This window comes from Peromyscus maniculatus, chromosome 12, assembly GCF_049852395.1.
Source record: "Peromyscus maniculatus bairdii isolate BWxNUB_F1_BW_parent chromosome 12, HU_Pman_BW_mat_3.1, whole genome shotgun sequence".
Taxonomy (NCBI): Eukaryota; Metazoa; Chordata; class Mammalia; order Rodentia; family Cricetidae; genus Peromyscus; species Peromyscus maniculatus.
Window position 1 is genome coordinate 36,655,558 of NC_134863.1, and position 14,844 is coordinate 36,670,401.

The 14,844-nt window shown below is 40.9% G+C and overlaps 1 protein-coding gene across 22 annotated transcripts in view; it reads right to left on the reverse strand.

Moving 5' to 3' along the window:
- Window positions 1-14,844, reverse strand: part of Phldb2 (pleckstrin homology like domain family B member 2) — a 228,268-nt gene that overhangs the window by 54,411 nt on the left and 159,013 nt on the right. For all 22 annotated transcript variants that reach the window (XM_076548918.1, XM_076548914.1, XM_076548911.1 and 19 more), the window contains 2 exons: window positions 7,913-8,296; window positions 97-240 (listed from right to left, as the gene is read on the reverse strand). In XM_076548918.1, the coding sequence (XP_076405033.1) occupies window positions 97-240; window positions 7,913-8,296 (528 nt within the window). The remainder of the gene's footprint in view (window positions 1-96; window positions 241-7,912; window positions 8,297-14,844) is intronic.

Consider the following 14,844-nt stretch of genomic DNA (forward strand, 5'->3'; position numbering starts at 1 on the left):
GAGAGAGAGAGAGAGAGAGAGAGAGAGAGAGAGAGAGAGAGAGAGAGAGAGAGAGAGGAGAAGGGAGAGAGCAGACAGTGAGATCCTAGCTTATACCTCTCTGGAAGATTCATCCATTTGGTCATTTATATCTTTGACTTTCTGTTCAAGCTCCTCAAGGTTGTTCAGAATCACCATCCGGGCATCTTCCATTGCAGCCAACTCCCGAGTCCTCTGTTCCTCACCTATATCCTCCGGAGTCTGGGGTCAAGCAAAACAGATAGGAGTTATTCACACTTCAGTTCTAGAATTTTCCTAATTAGTCTTCTAAAGCAGCTGCAAGGCGAGTGTTGGTGTCCCTCCACATGGGTATGCCAGGGAGGGCCAGCCTGAGCTACATGAGACCTTTTCTCAACCAAACACAGTAAGTCAATGAAAAAGCATTTTAAAGTTCCATTGAACCGTGATGCATTTTCTCATAGAGAATACACTGCTCTACTCAATTACATACCTAGACAAGAGCCAACACACCAACTTCCATTTGCAAATTCACATCCTTTTCCAGCTCAAAGAACTACAAGGCTATCCAGATGAGGACGTGGCAGGAGCCAGAGACGAAGTGGCTCCTCCAAGTGTTACAAAGTTCAACACACACACAGCAGGGAACCAGAAACAAGGCTGGACCTTTGACACCTTCCTGCGGGGGATCTCTCAGCATGTTGCTATGTTGCTAGCTTCCTTACAAGTTCCGTCTGTAGAAGCCTTCTAAATCTGTAGCCACACTGCTAGGTTTTGCTATCAGGGTTGCCTCCGAATGAGTATTTATACTTTCTTATTCGCTTCTAATACTAGGTGGACATCAGTTTTGACGTGACCATGCCACACAGTGTCAAACGGCATATTTGATGCTGCTAGGGGATGCCTCATGTGTTGTGTTAGCTCACTCCTCACTAACCTTGTCTTACAGACGACCATCTTCTTACATGGTTAATATATCAACGGGACTGAAAATAGGACCTTGGTCACCATTCGTTTCCTGGAAGAACCCAGGTTTCATGGAAAGCGACGAGACTCCCCAGCACATGGAGTGACAGCGCATTCTCATAGTCTCACCCATTTATTGGTAAATTTCGGGGGAAGAAAGGAATGCTGTGGATGGTGTACAAAGCCCAACATGTCCATTGCTTAAAAAGAAAACAGACGACATCAAAGTTGCCTCTTCTCCCCAGGAGTTTGGATTACCTATCTTGAGTATCACTGGGGGAAGATTAAAAACTTACTATATAAAGAGATGCCAGGGTTGTTACATAGCATGATTTAATTTTTACGTCTCTTAGAATAAAGCGATTTTTGGATGAGTAAGTTAGTGACCAGATATTCCACAACTTCAAAATGAAAACAGCAGCCCCATTAAGTACATTCTTGAGGATTCTTCCTTAATACTCAAAAAGATCATTCACAGGACATGGTAGTAAATACTTACAATCCCAGGACGCAGGAAGCCGTGGCAGAAGGACTACCCATGATTCATCACCAGCCTGATCTACATAGCAAGGCTGAGGCCAGTCAGGGTTACATAGGCAGACCAGGTCTCAGAAAACCAACCACCATCCATCCATCCATCCAAACAAACAAACAAACAAACAAACAAACAAACAAACATCACAGTAGAGTACCCAAACAATCATTGCACCACACTGGGTTCATTTAATTTGCTTTCTAATCCTGATATAACTTTAAGAAATGTCTACCATGTCATATTCTACATTATTCATCTGTATTCTTCATTTCTTTACCCTATTTTGTAGTTCCAAAAGGAGACTGAATGATTAAAAATTCACAATCTTGGCCCAGGACGGTGGCTCACATCTTTAATCCTAGCACTCCTGAGACAGAGACAAGCAGATCTCTGTGAGTTTAAGACCAGTCTGGTCTAGTGAGTTCTAAGCCAGTGGGGACTACAAAGAGAAACACTATCTCACTATGACACACTATAGCTTCCACGACAAGATTTTTTTCTTTTAAATTTCATTTTATTTTTACGGGGGAGCTTGCAAGGTCAGAGGGTGGATATGAAGGAATGGGTAGACGAATGGGATTGGCGTGAAAGATGTGAAATCCACAAAGAAACAATAAAAAGTTAAAAAATAAAATAAAATTGGTATCTCAGTAGAACAAAGGTACATAGGTCTTTCAAGCTTTGACATTATTTTATTGTCATCTTAAGTCCAGCATCTTACCAACTAATAAGACAACTGCTGACCTTCCTAACACAAGAGTGGGGTTTATTGTCTCGGTGATCAGGCGCTTGCTTTAGATCGGGAGGAGTGTCTAACCGTGAATGGCACTCAACATCGCTGCCCAGTAACTGCAGCAGGAAAGCCTCGGAAGGCCTTCAGAAAGCCTCAGAAGGCCAGGATCCTGTTGGGTCAGCACTACATATCAGGTTTCTACATCCAACAGGGTTTAAATATATCTGTCACCAGTGGAAGCAAAGCATTTAGAGAAGACAAAACAAACGGACAGTCTGCAGACTGTACACTAAGTTGGGAGTGAAGATAATTAACAACAGAAATGCTAAGTATTTACATGACCCGGGGTTTTTAGAAACTTTATCACAACGGGCATATTTAACAGACAAGAGAGCACTTACTGTAATAAAGGTACACAAGGGTTGTTGGAAGTTGTTGGGATAGATTCACGAGGCATTTTAAAATGCATGCTTTGGTTTGTTTTTGAAGATTCTTTATTTGTATATTTTGCCTGCATGCATGTCTGTGCCAAAGGGGACCAGAAGAGGGCATCAGATCCCCTAGAACTGGAGTTATAGCAGTTGTGAGCTATTTGATGTGGGTACTAGGAATCAAACCCAGATCCTCTGCAGGAGCAGCAAATACTTTTAACCAATGAGACATCTCTCCAGTCACCAAACTGAATGCTTGGTGACAAAATGGAAAGAAAATTTTATTGTAATCTCATTAATTAACAGAATAAAGAAAATCGGTGGAGAACCGAACCTGTGACAGGATAGCTTTAATTATGCGGCGACCAAAAAGTGAAATTTTAAACACATTACCCTCTATTTCAATGGTGGGATGTATTCTTACAGTAATGTGGCACTCTTCCAGTAGCCATACTGCACCGGTATGCACATCAGCAAATATGTCATCTTTGAGGTAACGTGGTCCACAGAGAGAAGAAAAAGAGAGGGTAGAGACAGGACGATTTTTACGCCTGCCACTTTCTGTAGACCTCCACAGCTTGCTGAGGTGCGGGGCTTTTCCCTGTTGATGGAACAATTACTGAAAAACAGGTCAGGAGCTGTCTATGAGTCAGTTGCCTCAGGTGGGTGTCGATAGCATCACAAAGGCCATTCAACCTGTATTTCCAAGGATGTGGACAGCTTTCAGTGTCCAGGAAACTAAGCTCCTGACTGGTAAATTTCAGGTTTCCTAAATGTTATAAAAAATTTTTATGATAGGTTTTGAGTTTTTTTTTTTAACATTCCTCTCTTCTCTACTTTCCCACTTACCAATTTAACTAATAACAAGCACTACACTTCATCAAGCAAATGATCCAGAAACACAGTATTAGGAAGAGTATTAGAAACACCCCAAATAGAGGGCCAGGAGGTTTGTCTAAGTTTTCTGTTTCTGTTCTTGAGTTATCACACGCCTACATTTGAAAACGAGGTGAAAACCTATCCTTTGGAACCCATTGCCCTCTTGATTGCACCCCAATGTGCTTGGTGGCCATCTGTGACGAGTGTGATGTTTCCTGTATCTACCAGTACAGTCTGACTCAATGGACCCTGCGCTAATCTCCAGGGCTTCCAATTCCACAAGACCTTATTTGAGCAAATTAAAACCTCTGCCAGGATCTGCATGTTTAGACAAGCTTTCTTGTCAAAACTGTCTTCCAGAAGAAAACTTTTAGAGAGAGTACAGAGCTCAACCATTTTAACAAAATCAAGCCACTCTCTATAAAGGAGAAGAAATGGAAAATAAAAATGATGGAAACTCACAAATCTATAAGGGAGTGGCTGACGGTAATTGTCCAAAGTGTCAAAGGGGGTCACTTACATTTCTTGAGTAACCAATAACTTTTTCAAAAAATATGTTTTCATTTTATGTATATAGGCATTTTGCTTCCATGTATGTCTTTGTACCATGTGCATGCAGTGCTCATGGAAGCCAGAAGGGAACATCTGATTCCCTAGAACTGGATCCACAGACTACTGTTTCCTGCCGTGGATGCAGAGAATTGTATCCAGGTCATCTGGAAGCGCAGCTAGTGCCCTTAACCCCTGAGTCATCTCTTCAGCCCCAACACAGTAACTTTTCATCCTCGATCCTCCCTCCATCTTTCCATCCTAATTGCTAAGTTTCATCTTGCCAGCAGGAAAGCCAGATGTGCTATTGAGAATTTCTGTCCTCTGAGAAATTATCTAAGATAAATACAGAATGAGAAGGAAGAAGTGATTGTTGAACAACACATATTTAATAAGCCACAGTCCTGACGTGTAACAGGAGGTGTTCAATAATACATAAGAACTTCTTTTTTTTATTTTATTTATCTTTATTTTATGTGCATTGGTGTTTGCCATGGGTATTGGGTCCCCTAGAACTGGAGTTACAGACAGTTGTGAACTGTCATGTGGGTGCTGGGAATTGAACTGAAGTCCTCTGGAAGAACAGTCAGTGTTCTTAACTGCTGAGTCATCTCTCTCCAGCCCAATGTAAGAACTTCTGACCAGGGACAATCAGTATGAAAGTACGGTCATATAGTTAAAATAAAGAGACAAAAACACACATACAAGCTTCCTTGAATCCATGTGAAAACTAGTGTTAGGACTTAGTACCATGATGTTAAATTCTAATGTCCCTTTTTAAAGTCAATAGTGCTACTGTTAATATTTGCATTTCTCTTCAGGGTTGGTTTGTGTTGTTTGTTTGTGTGTTTGGTCTTCTTTTTGTGGGTAGTGCTGGGCACTGAACCCAGGGTTTTGTTCATGCCTTTTACCACTGAATTATATCCCGGATGTTTTTCTTAAAGAATCAATATTTGGGCTGGAGAGGCGGCTTAAGGGTTAAAAGCACTTCTTGCTCTTGTAAAGGACCCAGGTTCAATTCCCAGCACCCACATGGTTGCTCACAGGCATCTGTAACTCCAGTCTCAGGGAACCAGGGCCTTCTTCTGACCTCCAGGGTGCCAGGCAATGTACGAGGTGCACAGATACACCTACTGGCAGAATGTTTATACATATAAAATAATTTTATAAAATAAGTTATGTGTCCTTCTAACGAAGAAACAAACAAAACCCCCAAAGTCAAGAATCTTTTGTTGTTATTATTCTGTGGCCACGAGGATCAAAAATGTCAAGATGGCATTATATTAAGGCTTACTTTAATTAGTAAACCCTATTTATTTTTAAAGAAATAAACCCACCTCATACTTGTGGTAGCATTTTTCTCCTCTTATTTTGGTATTTTAATTTAGCCAAATGAAATGTATCTTTAATTCTAAGTATTTCCTTTGCAGAGAAAAGATGGTAGAAAATATTTAGAAACTTTCCTAGAATACAAAAATTCTTATCCTGTGTGGGCGGGAAAAAAAACAAAAAAACCACTAAAAAATGTGATTGAACTTCATTTTCAAAATCCCATTTGGAAAATATTTGTAAATCAGTATACAAACAGAAGGCTGGGAAATAATTATGACTACCTGTAAATATTAAGCCCTTACATTTCTAAAATGGGTCATAAATAAAGAACAAAAGACAAATGCTCCCAATAAGCATTCTTCATAATTAAGTAAAGCTTGGACAAAGAAGTTTTAAAGAAAGAGGTAAAAATGAAAAGTATTTTAAAATATGAAAATGCACCTATTTTAGGCATAACTAAGTATAAATTTAAAACACCTATCAGTTTGGAAAATTGAAAAATTATGACAGTACACAGCCGTAACAAGAACATGGGGAATAAAATGTGCAGCAGAAGGGTAATCTTTTTTAAAATTTTTTGGAGGTTATGATATAATTATAGCATTTCTCCCTTCCCTTTCCTCCCTTCAAGTCCTCCCATATGCCCTTCCCCACTCTCCTTAGAATTCAGGGCCTCTTTTCTCACTCATTGTTATCACATACATAGATCTATCTACATCTATACCCTTAAATATAATCTCTTGAGTCAATATAATGTTACTTGTATGTGTGTTTTCAAGGCTGACCATTTGATACTGGACATGTGCTCTTCCCTGGGGAAGACCACCTCGCCCACTCCCAGCTTTTCCTGATTGCCCATAGCAATTATATTCTTAAAGGAATATAGCTTGGGTATGTTCATATATAAAATGAATAATGTATAAGCCAGGAATAGTGACTCATACCCGTAGTCCCAGAATTCAGGACTCAGCCATTCCACTTCCAGTATGTGATCCAACAGTCACAGGTATATAAAATATGTATTATAGAAAATGATTGCATTCAAATTTTATTATCTCAAATTTGGAATGACATGCATGGCCCTTCCACTAATCCTAATCCAAGTAACAATATATCAGGGAAAGGCAATATTTAAAAAGTACATTGATATTCTGTCTCACCCCTGTCAGAACATCTATCATCAAGGAAACAAGTACGTAAGGATGTGTGGTGGGGTGGGGGAGAAGAGACCCTAACACACTGATAGTGGAAATGAAATTTAGTAAAGCCACTACAGAAATCAGTATGGAGATTCCTCAAAATGTTAAAGTTAGAACTTCCATACTACCCAGCAATACTACTCCTGAGTATATACCCTAGGGATTCCATGTCAGCATTCCACAGAGATAGCTTCACATTCATGTGTATTGTCTCACTGTTAATAAATAGATAACTTATGAATCAGACTCAACGCTGATCAACGAATGAAAGTATAGAGAAAATATTATGTGTATACACACACACACACACACACACACACACACACACACACACACACACACGCCAATATAGCATCATCTTGCCACAAGAAAGAAAGAAAGAATGCCACCACAGGACAATGGTTGAAACTGGAGACCACCTTGTTAAGTGAAATAACTCAGTCCCACATGTTTTCTTTCCTATATGAGATGGGAGGAGCAGGCAAGTAGAAGTTAAATGGGTATTATTCAGAAAGTGGGGTGAGAAAATGGGGAGGGATAGAAAAAAAGGGTCACAGAGGAGATGAATATGATCCAATTAAATGACAGGCAAGCATGGAAGATTCATGATGAAACTCATCCAACTATTACATCCAATGAATAAAAAATTTCCACCAGAATTTTGAAACACAAAATAGGAGAGTGCAGCATACACAAATACTCCTTTCATGGTGGGAGGCCATGAAGAATAGTGGGTGTGTGTATGAATCTATGCACAGGCAATATAACAAGACATATAAGCAAGACAATATGAGCAAGACACATAGCTTTACTTCACTTCTTAAGTGTACAGTTGAGAGGGGCAGGGAGAAGAGAAACTTCTTTGGTATTACCCCAGAGTGGCCACATCTTCACAGTGCAAATGTTACTTTACAGCAGTGATTCTCAATCTCCCTAATGCTGCGACCCTTCAATACAGTTCCTCATGTTGTGGTGACCCCCCAGCCATAAAACTATTTCATTGCTACTTCATAAATATAATTTTGCTACTGTTAGGAATCATAATGTAAATATCTGTGTTTTCCGATGGTCTTAGGAAACCCCTGTGGAAGGGTTGTTTGACCCAAAAAGGGGTTGCAACCCACAGCTTGAGAACCACCGCTTTACAGAGATCACCCTAATTGGCTGCACCTTGCCATCTAAGTATCTCTTCCAAGGAAGCTGTGCTCCAATGTCAAGACAATGCCTGTGATAAACCTATGAAAGCATGTGTATGACCCTAGCCCCGCCCCGTCTTTCCATCCAACATTACCTTCGGTAGGATACTGAGGTAGGAGGACTCATTGGATGTTTTCAAAAATCCAGATGAGGATGGTGGAGGCGTCCTGGTGAGGTCACCAAGCAGTTCATCATTCCTGCTGCCCCTGGGGGCCAGGAAGTTGGCACTGTGACTGAGGCTCCCGAAGCCGGCAACGTCAGCATCCTGAAGAGAACCCTTCCGATGGCACCTGTACCTGACGTCGGGGCACACCAGAGCCTCCTCGAACACAGACTCCTCATCGGACAGCTGCAGCTTCTCAAGCTCCTTGTTGATTTTCTGTACATCAGCCACCGTGGTGCCAGCGGACAGGCGTCGACCTTCGGGCTTCGTGTACTCAGCACAGAGACTGAGGATGGTCTCCAGCCGCTGCCGCTCCTACAGCACGGAAGGAAGCAAGGTCACTGAGGGTGACAGACGGAGACGATTCCAGACCGACTGTGCAACTGGAGGGCTCATTCATATACTGATCCACAGACAACCTTCCTCCTGCTTGTCCTTCCTCCCTCCCTCTCTCCCTCCCCCCTCCTTCCTTATTTCCTTCCTTTTTGAGATAAGATCTCTTGCTGTATATCCTTAAATTTATAATCCTCCTCTCCAGAAGGCTGAGACTAGTCTGGAGGATCCATACCTGGCTTCCCACACCTTCTATGGATGAATTTAAGGCCCGAGATGGAACTGTTTGTGATTCCTGGTTTCTCCTCTAAATCCGGCACTAGCTGCCTGACCTTCACCTGTATATACCTGGGCTAACACGCACCAGAGTCCAATAAGCATCCCCTTGATTTATCAAGTCTCCAACACATTGGAGATTTTTCTTTCAATCTCCATTTCCTATGCAGTCTTATTTCCCTCCTTCCCCTAACTCATCTTTAACAACAACTAGCTCTTCCAACATCATGCACTTAAAAATGAGCACTCTAACTTCACAGAGAAATGTTCTTTTACTGTTAGACACACCAAGAGAAAAATGGCATTTAAAGTATCTTTCAATATACAGGCTTTGTCTGTAACTTCATTTTTTTTCCTTACATCGACCATTTAAAATGACTAGTCACCACTTAAGGGTCTTCTTTAGTTCTTCATAGGAATAAAACTACCTTTTAAATGTAGGGAGGGGGCTAGAGAGATGGCTCCATCAGAAAAGGCATGGACTGACAAGTCGGGTGACCCGAGTTCAATCCCTAGGACTTCCATGAAAAAAAGAGAGAGCCGACTCCTGCAAGTTGTCCTCTGACCTCCATATGTGGGCTGTGGCATGTGTGCACACTTGTGTGCTCCTAAACACACACACACACACACACACACACACACACACACACAAATAAATAATACAGAATTAAAATGTATAATTGTTGCAATAAAATAAAGAACATTTCACATCAATTCCAGATAGAATGGCATCAATATAGCTCAAAATCTAAAATTGACCATGTGATTCATGTAGCTGGAAAATAAAATGATAATTTACTTAAAAAAAAAAAAAAGGCTACAGGCCATCAAGGTCTCAAATAATACCACTCACTAACTGGTCCTTCAGAAGACTCCATATAAAAACACAGACATTTATAATTTAAGCAAATTAATAACCTAGTTATGAACAGCAGGAAATAATTTACCAAGTGGTTCTCATAAGCCTAGACAGCCTTGCCTGGGGTGGGGGGGCCTCACATAAATCTAAAGCCACGATGAAAACAGGAACCCAGCCCAAAGACCATCTGTTGTGATTAAAGTCTACCACACTGGAAAGAGACTTCACAAGCCCCCCACAGAAAAACACTTCACAAACTGGCAATCAGTAATAAAACAGGAATGTATTCAGCACACTCTGCTGCTTATTCTCATTCCAATCGCAGCTCATTTGTGAAGGCAAAGTCTGAGTTAGTTCTTAGTCGCAGTAGTAACAAACAGAAATAACACACCACAGTGGTTCCCTGGTTTCCATTCAGTGAACTAACTGACGAAAACGAGAACTCAAAGTGTATCTGACATCTGTGAGCCCTTTGAAGTGTCCCCCCTCCCTCTAAAAGAATAACAACTCCATCAAAAAGTCCATTGAACTGGTCCCTGTAAACGCCCACCTCCCCGTCACTGCCTGAACTTCTGGGCTCCAGCTGCAGGTCTGTCCTCATGGCCTCTTCCCAGGCAGCCACTCATAGCTGGACAAGCCTGGCTCCTTTCATCCAGCATCCCGGGCCCTTATTTATCTCTGCAGCTGCCACCAGCTGCCAAGCCCTACCCACCTCAGCTCTATGGCCGAGGCAGTAGGGGACACAGCATTTATTGACTTATTTTAAACTCTCCCAACAATAAAGAAAAGTCTACACAGGAATACATAAAAAACACTCTGTGAGGGTGTAGGTAGAGGAAAGGGACATAGGTTAGTTATTTCTTCCCTTTCCTCTGCAACATCTGTACCAGGAACTGAATCTCCAAAGAAAATCCCCCTTTCTGCAATTTGGGTTTATGCTGAAGCATCTAGACTCACTCTCTGTCTTCATAGACCACACAGGATGCCTTGCCACTTGGGATTATTTGACATTACTGATTTGCATTTTTTTAGGGCCCCAGGAAATGGTATAATCTTCAAATGAAGGAGAGGTACTCTTGCCTAGACTAGGAGACACAGCAACATTCCTCCCACATCTCCTTCCCAAAATAGTTGCCTTTGCTGCCTGAGCTGTTGCTTCATTTCAGAGGGAATAAATGATCCCATCCCTAGGATGGATGCTATTTCAGACAGTGAAATGCAGTATTCAAAGGCTTGTGCACAGGAAGTTTGGTCTACTGGTATGTGTCTCGCTATTCTTATCACCCCATTCACGGCCAGTCTGTCCAGATTGAATCAGACACACACGCAGCCTGGCTGCCCACGAATCTAAGAAATCCATGTGGTGCCGAGACACACTGGCCCCTTGAAAGCTACGCCAAAGAGGAATAAGCTGATGCTCCAGAAGTGCGTCAGAAGGGAGACTGCAGAGAATTTCAGAAAGCACTCTCCAGGAAGCCTTTTAAGGAAAGCGCTGAGCTGAAGTGACCCTCTAGATACTTCTCCCTTCTCCCTTCAGCTTGATCCATTCTGGTGTCTGGTTCCACACTAGTCAACACATGGGGAATCCTTCGCTTTTCCTGTATGACCTCAAGCCAGGGCACAAACCTCTATTATGAAACTCAATTTTCCTTGAAGCTTTGCATAGCAAAGTGCAAAGTGGAAGGTGTGCCCTTCTGAGATCTCCAAATCATCCTACCCAGTATTCCACATTAGTATTCTCCCATTTAGAAACTGCCGGCTGCTAGTCCAGATGCCAAAATTACTGTGAGGCTAAGCATCTAGAAAGCAAAATGACTGTAAAAACATTTTCTCTCTTCTTTTTAATTCTCCCTTCCCCCATTTCTGTATCCCACATACACCAAGGGCATTTTGACAGGGTCATAATAGCTCAGAAAATACAATGACAATATTACTCTGCAATTCTTTGACCTTAGACGTTAGCATGTTTTAAAGGTGTTGAGGGCTGGTAATAAATTTTTATTTCCAAGCTTTCTACTTCAGAAGATTAATTCTGACATTGCTCTATTATTATATCCCCTAGATGGGATAGTAAAAGCATCCATTCCCCTGAAGCCAACATCTGGTGGTCTAGGCCACAAGACTGGGAAAATACCGAATAAATAAATTGTGTAGAAAACCAGCTACCAATGCATAAACAAAAGTGAAATGCCTGCTAGTGATTTGTTACAATATGCTGAGTCAATTATTTCACAGGACAAAAAGTGTCACCCTGTAGTAATTATATGAGTTAGTCAAAAGAAGAACTTTTCTCTCTTCAAAGGATTTCTTTTGGCAAGGGATATTTCTCTCTGTCTGTCTCTCTCTGCCACTCTCTCTGTCTCTCTGTCTCTGTCTCTCTCTCTCTTAATGCTAGGGATTCATGGTCTCCATAATCATGACTTTGGTAAAAGTTTATTAAGTTACTGGCTTCCTATTGGTGTTTACAGAATATGTAGGTGAAAAAAGGGTCCCTTCTTCATTCATATTTTAATAAGAGGTACAAAAAAGTGACCAGCTACAGAAACAGCAATTCACAGAGGCTTACCAAAAACCCTCTGGATTAAGGATGAAAATGTAACTCAATGGCAGAACATACAGAGATCTAAAAACAACTGGCAGAAGGTGAAGAGCTAGACTTAAGAGCATGTATACAGAATTTCCAGGATGCCAGAAGCATGTGCTAATGTCTCAATTAAGTAGGCCTGGCTTGGTGATGGCAATGTATGCCTGTAATCCCAGCATTTAAATACTTACAAGTCTCATGTGTGTGTAATTCTTCCTATATTTAAATCCCTTGAGGTTAGTAACTGGGATATTAACATTGTCTCTTTTGGGGCACAGTCAAAATGGTTTTTCTCTACCCCATCCCCAAATTACAGGGTCCTCAGATTTCTGCTGGCTGATGAAATGCAAGAAGCAATAGATGACACTCCTGTATAACAAGCTGGTAAGACTTATTACATGGCTTCCTTAGCTATGACAGACTGACCCTACCAGCTAGTGCTGGCTCTATCAGTCTTGTTTCCAAGAGAGGAAGCATGGAGCAGAGGTCTCAACCAACCCACACTGGCCATGAAGTATATGGAAGAAATAGATCTATGTCATTTCAAACCTCTGAAATACATTGTAACCTTATTTCCTGTTATGAATCCATTAGAAATCCATTATGACTGATAACCTGTGCTTCACTTTATCAGGAAACTGTCCCAAAACTTGGAGAGAAGGGACACAAGGATCCTGGTAAGGAATCCTCAGTTATTTACTGAATAAACATCTAGCTTTGTCCAAAGAGAGACCTTCATCTAGGGTAGGGTTAGTAGTTGTTAGTAGTAACAAACATTGGATGGAGGTTGGATACTGCAGAAGGACTGATCATGTGACTTTCTATGGAAGCCTTGGGTCAGGGTCTGCCACTCAACAAGAAGATTAAAACTACATGGTCAATCAATCATCAATGAGACACGCCCACATGACAAAGTCAATAAAAATTCTATGGACAATAGAGTCTCTGGAATCCACATACCCTGTCCAAGGCCAGTAGAAGAGTTCAACCTGACTCCCCTGGAGAGATGACACAAGTACCTCTTCTGTTACCCTCTGGACTCGCCCTGTGTGCCTCTTCCTTTGGCTGATGTCTATTGATTCCTTTCTCAAATGTCTAGAACTGTAACCATTATTACAGTCTGCAGAGAGTTCTGTTAGAACTTCTAATGAATTATTGACTCTGATGCTAGCTTAGGGAACTCCTGGACCTGCAGGTAGTGTTTGAAATCAAGTGCTGGGTAGAGAAAGCATCATTTCACCTTGTAATTGGTCTTCCCATTTACCCAAACTCACCTTTCTACTGTTCTGATTAGCTTGGGACAGACCATCTGATTAAGAAGTGGTAAATAAAAGTAACTGGTTCTTATAGTTTGGTTTTATGAATTACCTTCATGTGACATTTAACATTGAACTGAGAATATTATAGACTATGAAGTCTACTTTCAGATTCATAGTCAAGGAAGTACCTCATTCTACAACCTTTGGTTTAAATAGTATTGACTCTGTGCCCATTAGCAGGGTTGAGCTGGAATGGGCACATCCACAGGACTGAGCTGGAATCTGTGCCCATCAATAGGGCTGAGATGGAACGGGGCACAGTATGTGGTTGTGTCTCCTTGGGAGGCAACTGCAGGTTTGTGGAAGGTGGCAAATATTAATTGATCATAACTCCTGTTATGTGAAAATTGCTATGAAGATTTTATATGAATGCAGATATTCTCCTCATCTATATTAATAACAGCCATGGGAATAAGACATAAATAACCAAGACATTTAGCTCCGATTTTCAATATCCCTTCAAGATACTAACTACACTGAAATAAAGCAACACATTGCCTAAGGAGATGTCTTATTCTTCCTCCTCTGTCCCTTCCTGTCACTGCGTCACTGCAGCTAAGCTCACAACTCAGGGCCAGCCCCCTGGAGTTTGAATTCTGGTTCTGGATATACATTTGCAGCTTCCTGCGAGGCAGGTGCCTTGTGTTTCAGTTTAGTATTTAAAACAGGGTACCTAGAATGTGACCACTACAGCGCCGTGCTCAGATGAGACTCCTCTTTCACTGTTAACAGTAACCTGAAGGAAATCTCCTGAATGTTTCACTGTTATTCGCTCCTCCCCGCCCACCAAAACAGACCAACATATAGTTCCCACAGTACCTTAAATCCAATAGAGAAGATTCTAGAAAGAATATTAACAAAATCCATTTTATAATGTACATTTCATCCTTGACATAAAAGCTGGGGTGCTACTCATGTTGCCCTGGGCTCTGCCTTAAAACTTCAGCAGTTGGCTGAGTAATCCCATCATGCAAACGCCTGAGCAGTTTGTCACTTCCTGCCTTTGCTTGTACTCAGAGACATTCAGCTCGTGGAGCATCATGTCACCAAGCAGGTCTCCAAACACGCATTTTACCCTTACACACATGAGTGCTACGTCTCCTTTAAACCTATTGCCTCGACTTCTATTTCTAGCTGTGCCTCTATGTTAGAAGGGACTAGTAATTTAAAAATTAGTAAATTTACATTTAATGTAATTTAAATTACATTAAAAAAGTAATTTTCAAAGGATCCTGGTAAGGAATCCTCAGTTATTTACTGAATAACTGTTTGATTATATTAAATATATAATAACTATTATATTTTTATAAATATAATTATTTATACTATATATATATGTATATATGCTGGGATAGTGTTTATTTTTACTTTCATGCATATTGAATATGCATAATATAATATAATATAATATAATATAATATAATATAATATAATAAATTTAACTGATTCTAGTAATTTCTTCCCAGCAATGTTTTTTATAGCTAACATTTCC